This window comes from Scyliorhinus canicula, chromosome 27 (assembly GCF_902713615.1).
Source record: "Scyliorhinus canicula chromosome 27, sScyCan1.1, whole genome shotgun sequence".
Classification (NCBI taxonomy): domain Eukaryota; kingdom Metazoa; phylum Chordata; class Chondrichthyes; order Carcharhiniformes; family Scyliorhinidae; genus Scyliorhinus; species Scyliorhinus canicula.
The window spans coordinates 6,458,874-6,481,910 of record NC_052172.1 but is presented as its reverse complement, the minus strand read 5'-3'; the positions used below and the strand labels follow the sequence as shown (position 1 = coordinate 6,481,910).

At 44.5% G+C, this 23,037-nt stretch overlaps 1 gene segment (V, D, J or C); it reads left to right on the top strand.

The window, feature by feature from the left end:
- Positions 1 to 6,870: 6,870 nt before the first annotated feature.
- LOC119957692 lies at positions 6,871 to 8,154 on the top strand. The segment is given in 2 exon segments: positions 6,871 to 7,010; positions 7,631 to 8,154. Coding segments are annotated over 2 exon segments (570 nt in total).
- Positions 8,155 to 23,037: the final 14,883 nt, after the last annotated feature.

Sequence of the window (23,037 nt, the reverse complement as noted above, 5' to 3'; positions counted from 1 at the left end):
GGCACTTTCAAAACACAATTCACAAGAAGACCACAGACAACAGGTTCGACCACAAGGTATGAACAGTGAGGCAGAGCGATGTAGGTCGGTATTACAGTGAGGCACAGAGGCACAGTCGTGCTGCAATTTGGGACATTAACCCACCGGTCTCTTTGAACACGGCGGCCAATCAATGTCTGAAAGACTCCCCTTCAACTAATTACCACTTTAGGAAGTTACAATTAAATCTCCTGCTCACATGTTAACGGGCAGTCTATTCCGGGGCCCAAAAACTCAATGTCATCCATTGTATTTTTCTGCCAACAACCTTTAGTTTGTATCCTGTGATTGGCGATCCTTCCCCAATGGAATTTCTGTTTCTTTCTCAACCCATTCAAACCCGGTTATCATTGTGAACACCTCTATTCCATCCCTACTTGTCATTCTGTGCTCGGCCAATACGTGGCGCTGCTGACTGGCCCGAGGACTGGGTGGGGTGTTGGCTATTCAGGAAATCGACGTCACTTGTTAACCTCAACCGAATGTATCGTATTTAATCAGTCATAGGAGCGGGGCGGCATCTGAACGTGATCCTGAGCACCATTAGTTTACATCGCGAAGCAGTATCGATTGTAGCTGTCACCATGTTGTGTGAAATTCATTATTGAACATTGATGATGTCACTAATTCGACGTACGTCGATGTTACAAACCTTTGCAGACGTCTTTGTGGAGTTTTGCAGTATAATGACGGTTATCGCCTCTCTTGAAGGAATTTATCCCCCGAATGAGAAGGTGCAGAGGCTACACCTACCCTTGAGATTGAGGACACAATCCACGGTGACCCTCTCGAGGTCAGTGCGGTGGGAGATCGGCATTTTCAGAGATGCCGTCTTGGGGGGGGGGGGGGGGGGGGGGGTCAGTGACCCCATCACAACAATGACGAGATTGTAACAGTTCGTTTTTGTTGATAAAAGGATTTGGGACTTTCAAAGGCGGGAATTATGCTTTATAAATGGATGTTGTTGCGTTTTATCTGTTTATCTCTGCCAAATCGATTATTGATGTGGAGATGCCAGCGTTTGACTGGGGTGAGCAGAATAAGAAGTCTCACAACACCAGGTTAAAGTCCAATAGGTTTATTTTGAATCACTAGCTTTCGGAGCACTGCTCCTTCACACCTGAGGAAGGAGCTGTGCACCGAAAGCTAGTGATTCGAAACAAACCTGTTGGACTTTAACCTGGTGTTGTCAGACCTCTTACTGCAATCGATTACTGACTAACCGGAGAATCTAACGGATTTATTATTCGGCAGGAATACTCGCCTCTTACGTCGAACAGTCGGCATCTGTGCTGTCGATCGCAGCAGGAAATTCACCCAATCTCAGCTGCACGCTGAAGACGATGGGCTATCCCGAAATGTTCTGGTACAGACAACAACCAAATCGGGCATTGGAAGCTCTTTTCTATTCTGCTGGAAAAAGGCGCAAAACAACTATACCTCCGAGCCGTTCGATGCAGTCAGGACTAGCAACACGCTGTTTAGTCTCAAACGGAGACAGGCCGTGGTGTCTCTCACTGCTGTCTACTTCTGCGCTCGTAGTATCACAGCGTTTGAGAAAGAGGGCCCACAGCGGAAAAACCAACACCCAGAGCTCATTCTCGCCACCCGCTGGCAGAATTGGATATGTTTCCACTACCAGGGAATGATCACAGAATCATAGAACTCTGCAGTGCAGAATGAGGCCACTCGGCCCATCGAATCTGCACCGGCCGAAGTGCACCCTGCCGAAGGTCAAACCCAACATTCTCCCCATAACCCCATCTCCGGCCTATTTAGCATAGCCAATCCACCTAACCTGGAGATTTTTGGACCGTGAGAGCAGCACTCACGCACCGGGAGAAACTTCAAACTCCACATGTAGTCAACTGAGGCCGGAATAGAACCCGGATCACTGGCTCTGCGAGGCAGCAGTGCTAACCACTGTTCCACCTTGATATAGGAGAAAGGGTGTTTCTGACCTTGTGGCTGTACTGTTACATTCAAAACATTACTCAGTTAGTTTTGTTCCCCTGCTTTGGTCCCATGGCTCTGAACGCGAACCTCTTTCGAGACTCGACCCAGCTTCTTTATTCATAAACTTGCTTTCGTCAGCAATGGAATACTGCATTCCAAAGCTAAACAAATAATTGCATAGAAGTAAAGCTCACCGTGTCCCATCTGGTCCTTAAATGTTTATCCTCTTTCGATCAGCAATTGTCCTTATTTACACTCATAAAATCTTTGATAATTCTGAGCTACTCCATTAAATATTCCCGTCACATTCTCTATTCTCAGGAGAACAATCCCGTCTTCTCCAATCTCTCTATTGAAGTGACGGCCCTGATACCTCACTGATAAATCTACTTTCCACAATGGATTCATCATCATCATTAGACTTTTAATTCCTGATTTTTTTTATTGAATACAAATTTCACCATCTGCCATGGCGGGATTCGAACCCAGGACCGTGAGGGCCATCTTGCGAGTGCCGATCCTCTGCCTTTTCCAGACAGACCTGGAAATATCTTCTCCTCAGGTGCGCACCGAAATCAATTTTGAAAACGGTGATTTAATCTGCTTCCGCCACACTCTCGGGCTGTGGATGCCATAAGACCATAAGACATAGGAGCGGAAGTAAGGCCATTCGGCCCATCGAGTCCACTCCACCATTCAATCATGGTTGATTTCAACTCCATTTACCCGCTCTCTCCCCATAGCCTTTAATTCCTCGAGAAATCAAGAATTTATCAATTTCTGTCTTAAAGACACTCAATGTCCCGGCCTCCACCGCCCTCCGTGGCAATGAATTCCACAGACCTACCACTCTCTGGCTGAAAAAATTTCTCCTCATCTCTGTTCTAAAGTGACTCCCTTTTATTTTATCCTAGTCCTCCCTGCTAATGGAAACAACTTCCCTACGTCCATCCTATCCAAGCCATTTATTATCTTGTAAGTTTCTATTAGATCTCCCCTCAACCTCCTAAACTCCAATGAATATAATCCCACGATTCTCAGACGTTCATCGTATGTTAGGCCTACTATTCCTGGGATCATCCGTGTGAATCTCCGCTGGACCCGCTCCAGTGCCAGTATGTCCTTCCTGAGGTGTGGGGCCCAAAATTGCTCACAGTATTCTAAATGGGGCCTAACTAGTGCTTTATAAAGCCGTATCCCACTTGCCCCTCTTTGTCCCTCATTTCAATTGAGTCCAACTTAATGATTCCGTTCCATTTCTTTTCCTCACCTGAAAACAGATGTTTCATTGTGCACCAATCGTGGAGGTACCTATCTGTTCCAAAACGTCAAATGATGGTAATGTATTATTTAATAAAATATATAGTCTTGATGATATGTATTATTTCGATTTCGGGTGAGGAGTTCCGGTCTGAAGTGCTGCCATCTGCTAACATTGACCGTGGAGCCAACTTACGGCTCGCTCTATGACTGCAGCCTTCTCTGCCAGGGAGACAGATACAGAACCAGTCGAAAAATTCACTGACCCACCGAACGGAAAGATTCCAGGATCTCACAGTCATATAAACACGCGAAATTAGGAGCAGGCATAGGAAAATTGGTCCCTCGAGCCTACTCCACCATTCAATAAGATCACGGCTGGCCTTTCAGTAGCCGCAACTCCACATACCTGCCCACCCCCGATAACCTGCCACCCCTCCATGTTAATCAACAATTTATATAGCTCTTCCTCAAAATATTCGAACACTCTGCTTCTACTGCCATCGGACACAGGCAAAGGCACCTTGGGCTATACGAGTTCGCCCACGCCAGACCCATTTTCAATTAAATGCATCAACAGAAGTAAGGAAAAATGAAATTACAGGCGCTTTATCGGAATGGATGAAACAGCTGCTTCGTGGTACAGGACTTAGATCCAATTTCCAGAAACGTGGTTGCAAGGTGATCAAGATTGGGAATTAAATATTCCAGGGTACATAATATTTCCGAAAGTCAGACAGAACTGCATAGCATGTCGGCCGGTGGAGGCGGTGGGGATGTCTAGTAAAATATATCATGATGGAATTATTGACAACATATCTGGCCGCTATCATGAATTAGAATTATTATCAGCGTAAATGTGGAATAGCAAGTGAAATGAAATGAAAAACGCTTGTTGTCACCAGTAGGCTTCAATGAAGTTACTGTGAAAAGCCCCTAGTCGCCACATTCCGGCGCCTGCTCGGGGAGGCTGGTATGGGAATCGAACCGTGTTGCTGGCCTGCTTTAAAAGCCAGCAATTTAGCCGAGTAAGCTAAACCAGCCCTGGGTGAGCTAAAACAGCCGCTGAGCTAAACCAGCCTCTGACAGTGTCAGAAGTGTCAGAAAATAATAGCGGGACTACTTTATACGCCCCTTAACAATAGTTATACCGTTTGCATCGCATTACATAGGAAACAACTTAAACGTGTACCAAAGCTAATTTCATAACTTCTGGCGACTTTAGTTTTCACATATCAATCGAGGCATCGATTAAAAACACAGTGAGGTGGTGTTGGCGTTGTATAGAATTTTGGCGAGGTCACAGCTGGAATACTGTGTGCAGTTCTGGTCGCCAAATGATAGGAAGGATGTGATTGCACTGGAGGAGATGCAGAGGCAATTCACCAGGATGTTGCCTGGGATGGAGCATTTATGTTACAAAGTCAGGTTGGATGGGCTTGGGTTGTTTTCGCTGGAGCACAGAAGATTGAGGGGAGACCTGGTCAAGGTATATGTGAGGGGCCTGGACAGGGTGGAGAGGGAGCAGCTCTTCCTGTTAGTTGAAGGGTCAGTTACGAGGGGACACAAGGTCTAGTTCAGGGCAAGGAGGTTTAGGGACGATTTGAGAGAAACAAGATTTTACCCAGGGGGCGATGGCGGTCTGGAACGCACTGCTGGGAGGATGGTAGAGGCGGGATGCCTCACATCCTTTAAAACCTACCTGGATGAGCATTTGGGAAGTCATAACATTTAAGGCTATGGGCCAAGTGCAGGTTGATGGGATTGCGTAGGCCAGTCAGGTATTGTTCATGCATCGGTGAAGGCTCGATGGGCCGAAGGGCCTCTTCTGTGCTGTATTATTCTGTGATTTTGTGATTCTGGGCCAAGCAAGTTAGCAAGAGTGGTGGAGAAGTCAAGATTGTAGAATGCTTTTATGTTATTTTCTTGAAGCAGTACATAGATGAGCCGACACGGATGAAGAAATCGTAGATTGAGCAACCCGTACTATCCTTTTATGGAATGTGGGAGTCGCTAGCAAAGCCAAAATTTTGTATTTCTGAAATGATGTCGGGTAGATTATTGATGTTATAGTAAAAGATCCACTGGGAAATAATGGCCACAATGTCATTCAATACAATCTTAACTTTGAAAGTGACATTGTGCAACAGTAATCAAGAATCTAAAACAGAGTCAATTGTATAGGCATGAGGGGAGCGTGGTTCATTTAAGTAGCACGGTAGCATAGTGGTGAGCCCTATGGCTTCACAGCGCCAGTGTCCCAGGTTCGATTCCCGATCACTATCTGTGCCGATTTTGCACTTTCATCCCGTGCCTGCGTGGGTTTCTTCCGGATGCTCCGGTTTCCTCCCACAAGTCCCGAAAGACGTGGCGAATTGGACATTCTGATTACTCCCTCCGTGTGCCGTAACAGGCGCCGGAATGTGGTGACTCGGGGTTTCTCACTGTACCTTCTTTGCAGTGTTGATGTCAGCCTCCTTATCACAATAAAGGTTATTATTAGGCGACCACGTGATAAGGTGTAGTGGTAATTCAACAGTAGGGAACATTTACTGATGCAGTTCAACATGTTCGACAAAAAAGCATTGCACTGGAAAACAATATTTCAACAAAAAGGCTCCATCTCTGGCTCATATCAGAGGTTAAGGGTAATTTTACGTTAAAACACCAGGCTTTTGAAATAGCGGTGAGATTTGGAACGAAAAGAAAAGGAGTAGCTAAAGTAAACGTTTATTCATTAACAGCAAAGACCGGAGAAATTATCATTAAGGGAAGAGAAAGTGGGAGAAGCATTGAGTGATTGTTTTGTGTCTGTATTCACAGTAGAAGCCACAGCTTGCAGACAATAAATAGATAGCCTAAGAGGCTATAATTATGTGAAAATTAGGGAAATTAATATGAGCAGTATTGGCGAAACCTAAGGGACTAAAATCCAACAAATCCCTGTAATTTCTCCAAATTTCCGTAGCTTCATTCGTAATCCCACTAAATTGAAAGTTGGCAAATGTTACACCACTTTTCAAGCAAACGGGAAGAGATAGCAGTGAAGTACAGGCCAGATAGCCTAGCATCAGTTTTTGGGAAGTGCTGTAATATGTTATGATGAACGTCTTAACAATGTATTCAGCAAAGAATAGTATGATCAGAACCAACCAACATGGCTTTTCGAATGGGAAATCCTGTCCGAAAATTTAGTTTGAGTATTGATTCTTGATTTAACTATTCAGCGAGGTGAAGGGGAGCCAATAGCTGTAGTGTGCAATGGATCGCAGCAGGGAACATACCATTTTAACAAGCTAATCCACGTGTTTAGCACTCCGGGGAAAACAACTATTTCCAAGCACATTTACTCGCCCTGTACATCGTTCAATCTCTCAATCGTCATAATATGTGCCAGGTGGAAGAGGTTTAGGCAGCCCATGGAGCTCAACTTAATTGTAACCGGGGGTTGAACGAGGGGCGAGGGAAGTGGGTGGTGGTGGGGGCAGGGAATCAAGCCAGTAACACACCTGGTTCCATGTACCGTCAATCAAACGTCTACAATGAGACCCGGATACAGATGAGAATTTAATTACTTTTCACACTGTATTCTACCGGAGCGCCTGAACAGGACCCCCTAACGGAAGTGAGATGTAAGAAAGAAACCTGACCCCTTCTGATGTCACTTTGAAACTGATCCAGTCACAGATTGAGCTACCGAGCCTGGAGGATGCTCTTATCTTGTCTCTTTATTACCCTCTGCGCTCTGTTTACAAGTATGTATTCTAGATTTAGAACAATACTGGCGCCAACATCATATCTGATGTTAACTATTCATTAACTATGCGCATTGATCAGAATAGATTGGCAAGGAAAACACAAGCAGTTAAACCAGTACTATTCACCTGATGTTGTGCTCTTGAATATTTGCTTAATCTGTGCAGAACAAGCTTAGAATTTCGATGTGATTAATTTTTGCTCATGGTTTTCTTTAGACGAAAGGACCTTTGCAGACATCATTTTAACTATTAATGCCAATCGAACAGATTTTAAGAAACTCAGTTCAAAGTTTCTCGTTGATGTTTCTCACACTCTATCTCTTGTATATTGATCCTCCATCTATAGAATGTTTCTTGTCCATATCTCCTTTTTGTTTAGCTAGCTACTTATTCTAACTATATCTCGTCTGGCATCCGTCATCCACCGATCTATTCAGCCATCGACCTATCTGTCTTTATTTATCGAACGATCAATGAATCCGTCCAGCATTCCATCCATCCATTTATATTTCATGTATTTATTCACAGTCTATCTATCAATGAATTTATATACACATCTAGTTGTCATACACTGAAAGGTGTGCTCTCTTTTGTAAATATTCTCCTTATTTCTCCAGGTAAAACGCTGGCAGAGGTGATACACCAGTGGCCGAGGGTGTTGACATCGAACATCGGCGAGAGAGCAGAACTAAACTGCTATCAGAATGACAGCAGCAAGAGCGTTATGCTCTGGTATCGGCAGTACGCCGGTCGCGGACTCATGCTAATCGGTTATTCTCGCTCTGGAATTCCACCCGAGAAAGAAGCAGGCTTTAAGAACGAGGTCGAAATTGCAAGGGCCGATGATAAAAAGTGCACCTTGAAGATCCTCAAGGTTAAGGCTGCAGACTCGGCGGTGTACTACTGTGGGAGCAGTGAGCACAGCGCTGAAGACTGCGTTGGTGGCCATACAAAAACTCAGTTGAGAACTGACTGCCTTGGTGAAGGGCGAATGTGTTTCCGCTACCACAGGCTGGGTGAATCCTTCAGCAAGGGCGGCATGACAGGAAATGTGACAGGAAATGTGGGTGAGACAGAAAGAATGAAAAAATTTGACGTGTCCAAAACCATTTGTTCCTCTCTCTTCTATTTTCATACATGATCGTGTTGATGTTAAACTCCAGCCAGGATCGCTGTTCTGGACTAGATTCGTGATATTGAACAATTCGTGGTCTAATTAGTGTAACACTGTACTGCGGTGAAGTATGGACATAAGAACATAAGAACATAAATTTGTTCTTGGACGAATTTGGACGAATCCAAAAATCATAATTCTTTTGTAAAATAAGGGGCAATTTAGCGTGGCCAATCCACTCACCGATTGTTGGGTGAGACCAATGCAGACAAGGGGAAAATGCGCAAGATCCACACGCACAGTGGCCTGGACTGGGATTGAACCCCGGCCCAGAGCTGCGTGAGGCATCAACTGCGCCACCGTTCCGCCCCTATATCCAGGAATAATTTAACATAATATATACAATGATATAATGTGTTCAATTTTGCACAATGAATTCTTTGCATCCAGATTGAACACATCAATCGTCGCACATTCAACTCAATATCCCTTAATCATTTCAACCTAATTCCTGTATCCAAGTCGCTCCTGCGGCAACGAGGTTCCAAAAAGGCACCGAAACGAGAACATAACGTGCTGTTTTATCGTTGATCCATCAGAGGGCGCCATATTTACTCAGTCGATGAAAAGGAAAATCTCCACTCTGGCGATGGACAGGGAGAGAGAGAGATGGAAATAATGGCTGCTTGTTTTGGGGCAGCTCCGGAGAGATTAGTTAGCTCGAAGCCTGGGCTAATAGTGTGCGGAAATGGGTTCAAAACGCACCATGGCGACGGGTGGAATAAGTGTTCAGTTTATAAGCACTGGTGTTAGTAATAATGATCAAGAAACACTAGCAGGTTGATGGAAAATCCATTTGGTTCAGTAACACCCCTTCAGAGACAGAAATATGTCACCCTCTTGCTTGCTCTGCCTACAAAGATCGTATTGTTATTCGATTATGGCAGATGGTGAACTTTGAATTCAATAAAAGGCTGGAATTAAATGACCATGAAACCATTGTCCATTGCTGTACAAACAATCTGGTTGGCTGATGCTCGATACCTGTAGTCCTGCACGTGATTCCAGATCAACAGCAATGTGGATTACTCTGAAATCACAGAGAAAGCAAATGAATTGCTTGCTCAATGGCACAAGCCAGGAGTGTGATGGAATACTCTCCACTTACCTGGATGAGTGTGGCTCCAACAACACTCAAGAAGCCCAACACCATCCAGGACAAAGCAGCCCAGCTTGATTTCCTCCCCTTTCAGAATCATTCGCTCCCCACGCCACCGACGCACAGTCGCAGCCTTGTGCACACTCGACAGGATACACTGCAGGAAATCACAAATCCTCCTTCGGCAGCACCTGCCAAACTCACGATCATCACCTTCTGGAAGGACAAGGGCAGCAGATACATGGGATACATGTGGACAGCACCACTTGGACGTTCCCCTCCAAATCACCCAATATCCTGACTTGGAAATATATCGCCGTTCCTACACTGTCACTGGCTCAAAATCTTGGAATGCTCTCCCTAACAGTATAGTGGGTGTACCTACAGCACGGTGCTATGTCTTTTCGTCCGACGTCACTTCGTCCAATGACACTTCGTCCACGTCTTTTGGTCCAACGTCTTTTTGTCCGCCCGTCTTTTGGTCCAACGTCTTTTTGTCCGATGATTTTTTTCGTGAAAGACTTTTTGTGACTTGTTACGTTTTTTTGTCGGATGATTTTTTTTGTAAAAGACTTTTGGTAACTTGCTTAGTAGCACTCCACTCCACTCCCCACATTAACTTTTTGTAAATAGAAATCTTCTCTAATGCACAAAGCAAGGTACAATATGCAATAAAGGATTTTTATTACCGGTCTCTTTCCTTTAACGAGCCTCGTTAAAGGATAGTTATTATTGTTCTCTTTCCATTAACGAGTCTCGTTAAAGGATATATATTACCGTTCTCTTTCTTAATTCGGGAATTTTAAGTAATTAGTAAACTTTTAGATTTTTTAACTGCATTTTTAGATTTTTTAACTACATTTTTCAACTTGCATTTTACTTGCATTTTATCAATTACTTGCATTGTAGCAATTAAATTCACTTGCTGTATTGTACTTGCATTTTATCAATTAAATGGTTTTATACGGAATTAATTTGTAATTGGATAATTGGACGAAGTGACATTGGACCAAAAGACGGGCGGACAAAAAGACGTTGGACCAAAAGACGTGGACGAAGTGTCGTTGGACGAAGTGACGTCGGACGAAAAGACGCGACACGCTACAGCACATGGACTGCAGCGGTTCAAGAAGGCAGCTCATCCCCACCTTCTCAAGGGAAGCAAGTAGGGTTGGGAAGCAAATGCTGGCCTAGCCAGCGTTGCCCATACCCCGTAAGATGAATGAACTCAAAATCTTCTCGATTGAAACTCCATATACCACATTAAAAACCCAGTCCCTCCATCAGTGACACACATGGGCTTTAGTGTGTGCCATCTACAACATGCACTGCAACAAATCACTCTGGTTCATTTGACAGTCCCATCCCAACTCGGGACGTCTCCATCCCGGAGATACAAGGACAACAGACATGAGAACGCCACCAGCTGAAAGTCGGCCTCCAGGCCACACACTAACCTAGCCTGGATCTATATTACTGTTGCTGCACTGCCACTGAGTCAAATCCCGGAATACTTCCCAAGAGCACTCTGGGTCCACCTACACCACAGCAAATAAACAATTAACATCACACAAACTGGCGTCAAACTGCTGTCTGTTTACCGAAGATGCAGCTAACAACGCCTCATGCTCATTTATATCTGCATATACGTTGTGTGGACTTTTGGTACGCAAATTCCTTTCTTAGACCATAGAATGAGCAATGCGTAATGTTATCAGAACATAAGAACTAGGAGCAGGTGTCGGCCATCTGGCCATTCAATTATATCATGGCTGATATTTCTGTGGACTCAGCCCCTCTTACCCGCCCGCTCACCGTAACCCTTAATTCCTTTACTGTTCAAAAATCTATCTTGGCCTTAAAAACACCCAATGAGGTAGCAGCAACTGCTTCACTGGGCAGAGACTCCCACAGATTCACAACCCTTTTGGTGAAGAACTTCCTCCTCAGCTCAGTTCTAAATCTTCTCCCCCTTATTTTGACGCAGATTTAATGCTGGAATGAGCGATGATTTGAGCAGCAGGTAAAATGAGACAGATGGGAAATTATATTGAGGCTGTCACAGTGACGCCATGGATAGTTGCTTGGAAGCTGACTCCCGGGTCAAATATGACTTCAAATATATAAACCGTCTTCATTAATTTCAGAAATTGCAGAGAGACAGACTGAATTCTAATTAGCGAAGGGAGATGGGGACGATGGCGAAAGGCAAGATCTTCACTCTTCGCAATATTTAAATACAGACCACAACAGTAATTGGATTGAGGGGATTACCAGTATTTTCAAGAAATATTCCACAGATACCGAGGCCTCAATGGGACGAGACGTTTCACGAATTACTGACGATATGTAAAATCAAAATAGGAGTCGGAAGTGGGCCATAAAAATGTAACCAATAGATGACCTGAAGAGACTCCAGTATTTGGAGAAATCGGCCCAAAACACACTATTGGAAATAAAAACAAAAGGTGGTGGGGGAAACCTCAGCATCGATAGAGACAGAGAAAACCAGTGTTTCGGAACATAAGCATGTTGTACAATGGCGTATTGGTCAGCACTGCTGCCTCACAACGCGAGGGACCCGGGTTCGATTCCGGCCTCGGGTTACTGACCGTGGAATTTGCACTTTTCCCCCTTGTCTGCGGGCGTTTCCTCCGGGTGCTCCGGTTTCCTCCCACAGTTCAAAGATGTACAGGTTAGATGGACTGACCATGATAAATTGCCCTCAGTGTCCATGGACGTGCAGGTTAGGTTAGGGGGGAAGGGCAGTGTGGACACACGTAAGTGGGCAGAGGCTCATTCGAAGGGTTAGTGCAGACTCGATCAATCGAATGGCCTCCTTCCGTATATCAGGGATTCTATGATTCTCGGTGATTCGGGTGGGAGGTGACAGCACTACCTCTGAAATTTAGATGTGACACTTGATTGGAGATTGAGATACAGAGTCATGAGCAATGTCAGAGATATCACACAGGTAGGGCGGCTGGCGGTGTGTTGTGCAGGACACACATATGTTCTTCGATCTTCATTTTGCTTTTTTAATGTTTTTTTTAAATTCACGGTTCTGGGAAAACACTGTTGCCATCCTCAATGTCCAACAGAAGCCGGTAATGCCCCACGGCAAGTGCGTCAACTATAGCTCTTGTTATTTGCTCATCGATTTCGTGGACAACCACATTGTTGGCAGCCTGAACTCAGAGGCCAGGCCGCACGCGAGCGGCAGACTTCCTTCATTAATGAGCATTAGTGTCACAAATAGATTTCTGTGACAATCTAGTTTCATTGTCACTGTTTTTTCTACTATAATTTGTAGCTTCATTTAATTAACATTTAATCATCTGTAATGGTGTGTCTGAGCTCATATCTTAATACTTTTTGCCCGCGCATCTAGATAATGGTCACTTCTACGCTCATCAATGCAATGTTGCACTGGTGGAAGACATGCTTGTGGGTTTGGTCTGCAGTTGATGTGCGATATTCTGATTCGCCTATCATTGAACCCATAAACCAGACTGACTATCTGTTTATTGAGCAGTTGTTGATCCATCTGAACCTTGACAGCTGCACTCTGATAACCGCACATAGAACACAGAACATAGAACTGTACAGCACAGAACAGGCCGTTCGGTCCTCGATGTTGTGCTGAGCATTGTCCGAAACCAAGATCAAGCTATCCCACTCCCTGTCATTCTGGTGTGCTCCATGTGCCTATCCAATAACCGCTTGAAAGTTACTAAAGTGGTCGACTCCACTATCACAGCAAGCAGTCCATTCCACATGCTAACCACTCTCTGAGTAAAGAACCTACCATGGGAATCCCTCCTATATCTCCCACCCTGAATCTTATAGTTATTCCCCCTTGTAACAGCTACATCCATGCTAGGAAATATTTTCTGAACGTCCACTCTATCTATCCCCCGCATCATCTTATAAACCTCTATTAAGTCGCCACTCGTCCTCTTCCACTCCAAAGAGAAAAGCCCTAGCTCCCTCAATCTTTCCTCATAAGACTTATCCTGGAAACCAGGCAGCATCCTGGCAAATCTCCTTTGCACCCTTTCCAATGCTTCCACATCCTTCCTATAATGAGGTAACCAGAATTGCACACAATACTCCAAATGTGGTCTGACCAGGGTCATGTATAGTTGCAGCATAACCCCGCGGCTCTTAAACTCAAGCCCCCTGTTAATACACGCTAACACACTATAAGCCTTCTTCAAGGCTCTATCCAATTGAGTGGCGACCTTCAGTGACCTGTGGACATGAACCCCAAGGTCTCTCTGTTCCTCCACATTCCTCAGATCTCTGCCATTGGCCCTGTAATCCGCATTCAAATGTTTTCTGCCAAAATGAATCACATCGCACTTATCAGGGTTAAACTCCATCTGCCATTTTTCGGCCCTGCTCAGCATCCTGTCAATGTCTCTTTGCAGCCTACAACAGCCCTCCACCTCATCTCCACCAATCTTGGTGTCATCAGCAAATTTACTGTCCCACCCTTCAGCCCCCTCCTCCAAGTCATTGACAAAAAAAGCAAATAGCAGAGGACCCAGCACTGACCACTGTGGTACCGCTGGTAACTGGTCTCCAGTCTGAAAATTTTCCATCCACCACCACCCTCTGTCTTCTATGTGATAGCCAGTTACTTATCCAATTGGCCAAATTTCCCTCTATCCCACACCTCCTTACTTTCTTCATGAGCCGACCATGGGGAACCTCATCAAACGCTTTACTAAAATCCATGTATACGGCATCAACTGCTCTACCTTCATCTACACACTTAGTTACCTCCTCAAAGAATTCAATCAAATTTGTGAGACAAGACTTACCCTTCACAAATCCGTGTTGACTATCCCGGATTAAGCTGCATCTTTGCAAATGGTCATAAATCCTCTCCTTCAGGACCTTTTCCATTAATTTACCGACCACCGAAGTAAGACCAGCTGGCCTATAATTACCAGGGTCATTCCTATTCCCTTTCTTGAACAGAGGAACAACATTCGCCACTCTCCAGTCCTCGGGCACTATCCTCGTGGATAGTGAGGACCCAAAGATCAAAGCCAAAGGCTCTGCAATCTCATCCCTTGCCTCCCAAAGGATACTTGGATATATCCCGTGTGGCCCAGGGGACTTGTCAACCCTCAGGTTTTTCAAAATTGCTAATACATCCTTCCTCAGAACATCTACCTCCTCCAGCCTACCCGCCTATATCACACTCTCATCCTCAAAAGCATGCCCCCCCTCCTTGGTGAACACTGAACAAAAGTATTAATTCAACGCCTCTCCTATTTCTTCTGAATCCATGCACAAGTTCCCACTACTGTCCTTGACCGGGCCTACCCTCACCCTGGTCATTCTTTAATTTCTCACATAAGAGTAAAAAGCCTTGGGGTTGTCCTTTATCTGACCCGCCAAGGACTTCTCATGGCCCCTCCTAGCTCTCCTAAGCCCTTTTTGTGAGCTCATTCCTTGCTACCTTGTAAACCTCAACCGATCCACCTGAACCTTGTTTCACATCCTTCTTACATACTCTTCCTTTATCCTCTTGACAAGACATTCAACCTCTTTTGTGAACCATGGTTCGCTCACACGGCCATTTCCTCCCTGCCTGACAGGGACATACCTATCATGGACACGCAGTATTGGTTCCTTGAACAAGCTCGACTTTTTATTTATGCCTTTCCCTGACAGTTTCTGTTCCCTTCTTATGATCCCTAATTCTGGCCTAATCGCATCATAATTACCCCTCCCCAATTATAAACCTTGCTCTGCCGTATGGCCCTATCCCTCTCCATTGCAATAGTGAAAGACACCGAATTGTGGTCACTACCTCCAAAGTGCTGTCCCACAAACAAATCTAACACTTGGCCCGGTTCATTACCCATACCAAATCCAATCCAATGTGGCCCCCCTCTTGTCGGACTATCCACATATTGCGTCAGGAAACCCTCCAGCACAAACTGTACAAAAACTGCCCCATCCAAACTTTTCGACCTATAGTGGTTCCAATCAATATTTGGAAAGTTAAAGTCACCCATGACAACTGCCCTGATACCTCCACACCTATCCATTCTATATCAGAAAGAAAGAAAGAGAGAGCAAGAAAGAGAGAGGGAGAGAGAGAGAGAGCAATTCTCTGCTGGGTGAGTTTCAAAATCTCGATAATCATATGATCGGGAGGGAAGAAAATGAAGCATCAAGATATTTACATTCATGTTTTTGTACTCCTTGAATGCAGAATCGAGGTGGCTAAGATAGTTAAATATGTTACAGGATAGGTAGAGAAAACAATTTATTTTGTCAGAATAAACCAGCATATATTTAAAATGAGACTCAGAGCATCGAGGGGTGATGTTTTGGAGCATCTCTTCACAATACGGGAAGTGGAAATGTTGAATTTGCTCCTCCCAGTAGGTTGTTCACTCTTTGGGGGTCAATTCAACTTGTCAAAGGGGAGAGTGTTTTGTTTTGTTGTTGGCAAAGGATTTAAGTGCAATGGAAGGTAGTCTGATAAGTTGAGCTAAGATGGAGATAAGCCCTAATGGATCAATCTGGCTGAAGAGGCTCAGCGGGCTGAATGGCTGTGATAGCTGAGGTAATTGAACAAGAGATTGGAAATCTAATAAACTAATAACTAAATTTCCCGCTACAAACTTGCACACAGCCTGAATCATTTTAAATGTTTGCCCATTATTAGTCTAATGCACTGACTCTGCCACCATGACACAGACACAATACAGAAGGTCTGGTAAACATTACCTCATGCCTCTCCAAGAATAGCAAGCGTATCCGGCTTCGTTATTTTTCCACCATCCCAACTCTGGTCGTCAAATCATACAGCACAGGAGGAGGTCACTAGGTCAATTGAACACATCCTTTCTATTTGAGAAAGCTTTTCAAATGTTAGTGTGTTAAATAGAAGTCGATGGTTGAGGGTGTACATATTGGCAAGAATTGAAGATTGGCTAGGTGACAGAAAACCGAGAGTGGGATTCATGGGATCGTTTTCAGTTGGGTAGGATGTATCGAATGATGTATCACAGGTATCAGTGCTGGGGCCTCAACATTTCGACAATTTCGAGAAATTACTTGGCTGGAGGCGTGGAAGGTATTGTTCCTAAATTTTCTGACGACACAAAGATAGGTAGAAACGTAAATTTTGAAGAGGATGTAAGGAGGCTAAAAAGCAACATGAGTTGTGAGTGAAGAAAAAGCTGGCAAGTGGAGGATAATGTGGGTCAATGTAAAGTTGCCCATTTTGGCAGGAATAATCATAAAGGAGCTTATTATCCAAATGGTGGGAGATTACAGAGCCCTGAAGTGCAGAGGGATCTGGCTGTCCGAGTACCTGAATCAGAAAAATATAGAATACGGATGCAGCAAGTAATTGTGAACATTTTGCTCTTTGTTCTGATAGAATGTTAGCATTTACTGTGAGAGGAATTCATACCGAATTCAGGGACGTTATGCTTCAGTAGTACAGGAAAATATTGGGACCACATCAGGAGCATTGTGTACAATATTAATCTCCTTATTCAGAAAAATACATAAATACTTCAGAAGCAGTTCAGAGAATGTTTATTAGACAAGGACTCGGTGGGTTTTCTTACAAGGAATGGTTGGACATGTTAAGTTGGTGTCCACCAGAGTTTCGAAGACTAAGAGACGATTTGATCAAACCCTTTACGATCCTGAGGGGTATTGACAGGGTGGACGTGGAGAGCATGTTTCATCTTGTGGATGAATGCAGAACAAGTGGTCAAATTTTAAAATAAGAGGTCCCTCATTGAAGACCGAGGTTGGGAGATTTATTTCCTCATTCGGAGGGTCGTGAGTCTCTGGAACTCTCTCCCTCAAAAGGTAGTGAATGCAGAGTCTTTGAATATTTTTAAGGCAAAGCTGGATAGATTACTGATTAAAAATGGGGTGAAAGATTATGGGGGTCGGCAGGAATGCGGGGTTGAGTTACAATCAGATCAGCAAAGTTATTACTGAATGGCGGGGCCGCTCGAGGGGCCGACTGGCCTACTCCTGTTTCTAATACGTATGTTTGTATGTTCGCATGACCCCATGATCTTGTTCTTAACTCAGAGACCTGCAAGTATACATCAAATTGCTTGCTTTGTAGGTGAATTGGACATTCTGAATTATCCCTCCGTGTACCTGAACAGGCACCGGAATGTGGCGGCTAGGGTATTTTCACAGTAATTTCGTTGTAGTGTTAATGTAAGCCGACTTGTGACACGACTAAAGATTATTGTTATTATTATTATTCAAAATTTACTTTGAATTTCCAACACCCTTTCAAGGAGTGTGTTCCAGAATATAACAGAGTTATGTAATTTCCTTTCGGAAAGCCACCTCTGATTGATTTTCCATTAACCTGGGTTCTCTGATCACCGACCTTAAGCTACCGAATCACAGAAGAAATACAGTTTTGAAAAAGCCGTTCGGCCCATCGAGTCTGCACCACCACATGAAAGGCATCTGATCTGACAATCCTAATATCAATTGCCAGCACTTGGTCCACAGCCTCGAATTTTGTGACGTGCCAAGTACTCATTCAGGTACATTTGAAAGAATGTGAGGCAACCCGCCTCACATCCACCCTCCCAGTCAGTGCATTCCAGAGAGTCACCACCCTCTGGGTAAAAAAGGGTTTTCCTAAAATCCCTCCTGGACCTCCCGCCCCTCAACTTGAACTTGTGTCCCCCTCGTAACTGACCCCTCAACGAAGAGGAACAGCAGCTCCCTATCCTCGCTGCCCATTCCCCTCATAATCTTGTACACCTCGATCAGGTCGCTTCTCCATCTTCTCTGCTCCAGTGAAAACAACCCAAGCCTATCCAACCTCTCCTCATAGTTAAAATGTTCCATTCCACGCAACATCCTGGTGAATCGACTCTGCACCCCGTCCCGTGCAATCACATCCTTCCTGTAATGTGGCGACCAGAATTGCACTCCAGCTGTGACCTCTCCAATGTTTTATACAACTCCAACATGACTTCCTTGCATTTGTAGTTTATGCCTCGATAGACACAGCCAAGTGTACTATATGTCTTTCCCACCACCCTATTAACCTGACCTTCTGCCTCCAGAGATCTATTTATAAACACTCCAAGGTACGTTTGTTCCCCAGAACATAACAGTTTGGTGCCATTCATTGAATATTTCCTTGCCAAATTGCTCCTTTCAAAGTGCAACACCTCACACTTTTCAGGATTAAATTCTATCTGCCACGTTTCTGCCCATTTGACCATTCCATCTGTTTCTTCCTGTAACCCAAGATGCTCAGCCTCACTGTTAACCACCCGGCCTATCTTTGCATCATCCACAAACTTACTGATCCTACCCTCACAAAGCCATCTGAACCTTTTATATAAATGGCGAATAATAGGGGACCCAGCACATGTCCCTGTGGTACGCCACTGGACACGGGCTTCCAGTCACTAAAACAGCCGTCTGTCATCGCCCTCTGACTCCTATACCTCAGCCAGCTCCGAATCCTTCTCATCAAGTTCCCCTGAATCACATGTACATTTGCGTAATTTATCAGTCTCCCATGTGCGACCTTGTCAAATGCTTTGCTGAAATCCATGTCAACTACATCAACTGCATTGGCATCTCCTACACACTTAGTCACGGGTTCAAAAAATTTAGTCAGATTTGTCATGCCCGACCTCCCTCTGACAACGCCATGCTGACTATCCTTGATCACGCCTTGCATCTCCAAGTGGAGATAGTTTCGCTCCTTCAGAATTTTCTCCATTAGTTTCCCCGTCACTGGCGTGAGACTCACTGGCCTGTAGTTCTCTGGCTTATCCCTACAGCCTTTCTTAAATAGTGGGACCACATTCTCGATTCATCAGTCCTCTGGTAGCTCTCCCGTGGCCGAACAAAAAATAAGCATTTGGATCAGGGTCCCGACCATCTCTTCCCTCGCCTCCCACGGCAACCTAGGACACAATTCACCCGGACCTGGAGAACTCTCCACTGTTACACTAGAGGAAACATGTTGGGCCTGTACCCTCCCCATATCCTCTTTGAACACCCCACTGCACTTCTGCAGATCTCCCCACCAGTAACTTGTTCCAATCTACGTTGACTAGATTTTGCTTTATTTTGGTGATGTCTGCTCTTCCCCAATCCAATACCTTTTTTCCAGGGAAGCAACTTCTCCTAAACCATCCTGTCGAAGACACTAATAATTTTACACAGCGTGATCATGTTTTTCCACCTTAACCCTTGCTTTTCTAAGGGGAACACTATCTCAGACTAAAGGGACGATCCTCTAAAACAGAGATGAGGAGGAATTTCATCAGCCAGAGGGTGGTGAATCTCTGGAACTCTGCCGCAGAAGGCTGTGGACGTAAATTCATTGTGTCTTTAACATAGAGATAGATAGGTTCTTGATTAATAAGGGGATCAGTGGTTATGGAGAGAAGGCAGGAGAATGGGGATGAGTAAATATCAGCCATGATTGAATGGCGAAGCAGACTCTATGGGCCAAGACGCCTAAATATGCTCTTATGGTCTAACAAGCGCAGTTTCACTCTTCCCTCCACAAAAGTCAAGTCCCTCAGCACTGATACTGTTCTCGCAAAGCACACCCACACCACTGCCAAGGCCTTCAGGTAATACCTAAAGTGTGGCGCTAAGAACTGTGCTCAATAATTAAGCCTCATCCCTTGTACAATTCTGGTAAATATCACTTTGTTCTAAGGACATCATTCCCAGTTTCTCTCGACCCGGTAACTAATGGAGATCCCTCAGTCCTTGTGCGATTCCAGTAAATATCCACATAAATCCCACTGCTCTGAAGATCATAAGAGCAACTTTTCCAGTCTCCCATGAATCTAAATTCCCCCTTCTTATCCAGGTTGCAGATTCAATTGAGGAGCCACGGTGACATGGTAACAGAAGGCGAAGAAAACATTTTCAGGGAGAGAAGTGGATAGCATCAACCACTGTCTATCCAGGACGAACCGGAATAATCGGATCAGTTTCATTTTTTGCTCTTTTCAGGAATGCATCCGGCTTAGTATATGTAAAACAAGCAAAATGTTTTATTGTAAACTGCCATGAGACAAAATGCTTTATATGTCGGACTGCCGATTAACTGAGATAGCACATGGGCAGCACTAGGGCGCAATAGTTAGCATTGCGGCCTCACGGCGCCGAGGTCCCAGGTTCGATCCCGGCTCTGGGTCACTGTCTGTGTGGAGTTTGCACATTCTCCCCGTGTTTGTGTGGGTTTCGCCCCCATAACCCAAAATGATGTGCAGACTGGGTGGATTGGCCACGATAAATTGCCCCGTAATTGGAAAAAATGAATTCGGTACTCAAAATTTAAAACAAAACAAAAACTGAGCAGGCACATGTGTAAGAGTGAGTACTTTGAGAACCGGGCGTCGCATTTCTTTATGAGGACCCTTATTCTGAGTCTGATAATATACCTCTGTTACTATGTTTCACTAACAGCTAATTCTATCTATCCATCAATCTACCGTCGATCCATCCATCTATCTATCTATCTATCTATCTATCTATCTATCTATCTATCTATCTATCTATCTGTGTCCATCTATCTATCTATCTATCTGTCTGTCTATCTAACTATCTATCTATCTATCTATTTGTTTGTTTATCCATCCCCCAAAACCCATCAGCCTGCCTACCTATCCGTGGCCATCTTGACCTCCAATATAAAACATCCGATTGGAGATGGGCAGCACCGTGATTACCACTGCTGCTTCATCGCACAGGGAACCCTGGTTCAACTCTGGTCTTGGATGACTATCTGTGTGGAGTTTGCACTTTCTCCCTGTGTCTCCTTGGATTTCCTCTTGATGCTCCGAATTCCTTCAATAGTCCGAAGATGTGTAGGGCAGGTGCACTGTCCATGCTCAATTATGGTTTAGGATGAGGTCGACGCAGGCTTGGAGGGCCGAAGTGCCTGTTCTTTTGCTGTATTTTTCTTTTTTTTCTTTGTTTAGAGACACGGGATTGAACCCAGGTACGGTGATCTTTCAAAGAGTCGGTGAAGAATGGCTTCTTTTTGCACTGTAGGGATTCAATGATTCTATGACTGCAATTGGTCTGGAAATAAAAATACCAATACAAAGAGTTCGTTTGGTTGAAGTAAAGAAAGTGAAAACAGAGGGAATGTAAGCCTACTTCTGACACGAATAAAGATTATTATTATTAATATGCAAAGTTAAAGCGAATGGGATTACGGGTAATGTCTTGAGATGGCTAGTTAGCAGTCAGGAAGCAAAAAGTTGGAATAAATGGGTATGTTCATGGTTGGTATGCAGTGGCTAGTAGGGCACCCCGGGGAGATGTGCTCGGACTCAAAATGTTCAAATTATATATTAATGATTTGGACGAGAATATCTAAATGTATTATCACCAAGTTTGCAGATGGTACATAGTTGGGTGAGAGGGTGAGCTGTGAGGAGGATGCTGAGATGCTTCAGCGGGATTTGGACAGGCTGAGTGAGTAGGCTTACTCATGGTTAATGCCGTATAATGTGAATCAATGTGAGGCTTTCTGCTTCAAAAATAAGAAGGCAAATTGTTATTTGTATAGGTGTAAATTGAGAGAGGTGGATAATCAGCAAGACATTGGTGTCCTCATGCATCAGTTGTTGAAAGTAAGTGTGGGGGTACAACAGCCAGTAAAGAAGGCAAATATCACGTTGGCCTTCAAAGCGAGAGGATTTGTGTATACGAACAGAAATGCTTGACTGCAATTTTATAGGGCATTCGTGGAGCTAAACCTAGAATATTGTGTGTAGTTTTGGTGTCCTTATCGGAGGAAGGATGTTCTTGTTATGGAGGGAGTGCAGCCTATGTTGACCAGGCTGATTCCTGGGATGGCAAGACTGTCATACGAGGTCAGGATTATATTCATTGGAGTTTAGAAGAGTGAGAGGGGATCTCATAGAAACTTACAAAATTCTAACAGGATTAGACAGGATAGATTCAGAAACAATGTTCCCATAGTTGGACATGTCCAGATCTAGGGGTCGTAGTTTGAGGATAAGGGGTAAACGTTTTAGGAATTAGGTGAGGAGCAATTTCTTCACCCAGAAAGTGACGAATCTGTGGAACTCAGTACCACAGAATGTGGTTGAAGCCAAAATGTTGTGTAATTTCAAGACGGAATTCGATATACATCTTGGGGCTAAAGGGATCAAGGGATGTGGGGGAAGGCAGGATCAGGGTATTGAACTTGGTGATCAGCCATCAGCTCGAAGGGCCGAATGGCCCCCTCCTGCTTCTATTTTCAATGTTTCTATCAATTTCCTCTCAACTGTCTCGAATGCAACCACACCCCTCCTCAAATAAGGGGACCAAAATGGTACACAGTACTCCAGGTGCGGTCTCACCAATGCCTTTTTTTTTAGAACAGTACAGCACAGAACAGGCCCTTCGGCCCTCAATGTTGTGCCGAGCCATGATCACCCTACTCAAACCCACGTATCCACCCTACACCCGTAACCCAACAACCCCTCCTTAACCTTACTTTTATTAGGACACTACAGGCACTTTAGCATGGCCAATCCACCTAACCCGCACATCTTTAGACTGTGGGAGGAAACCGGAGCATCCGGAGGAAACCCACGCACACAGGGGGAGGACGTGCAGACTCCACACAGACAGTGACCCAGCCGGGAATCGAACCTGGGACCCTGGAGCTGTGAAGCATTTATGCTAACCACCATGCTACCCTGCTGCCCTTATAC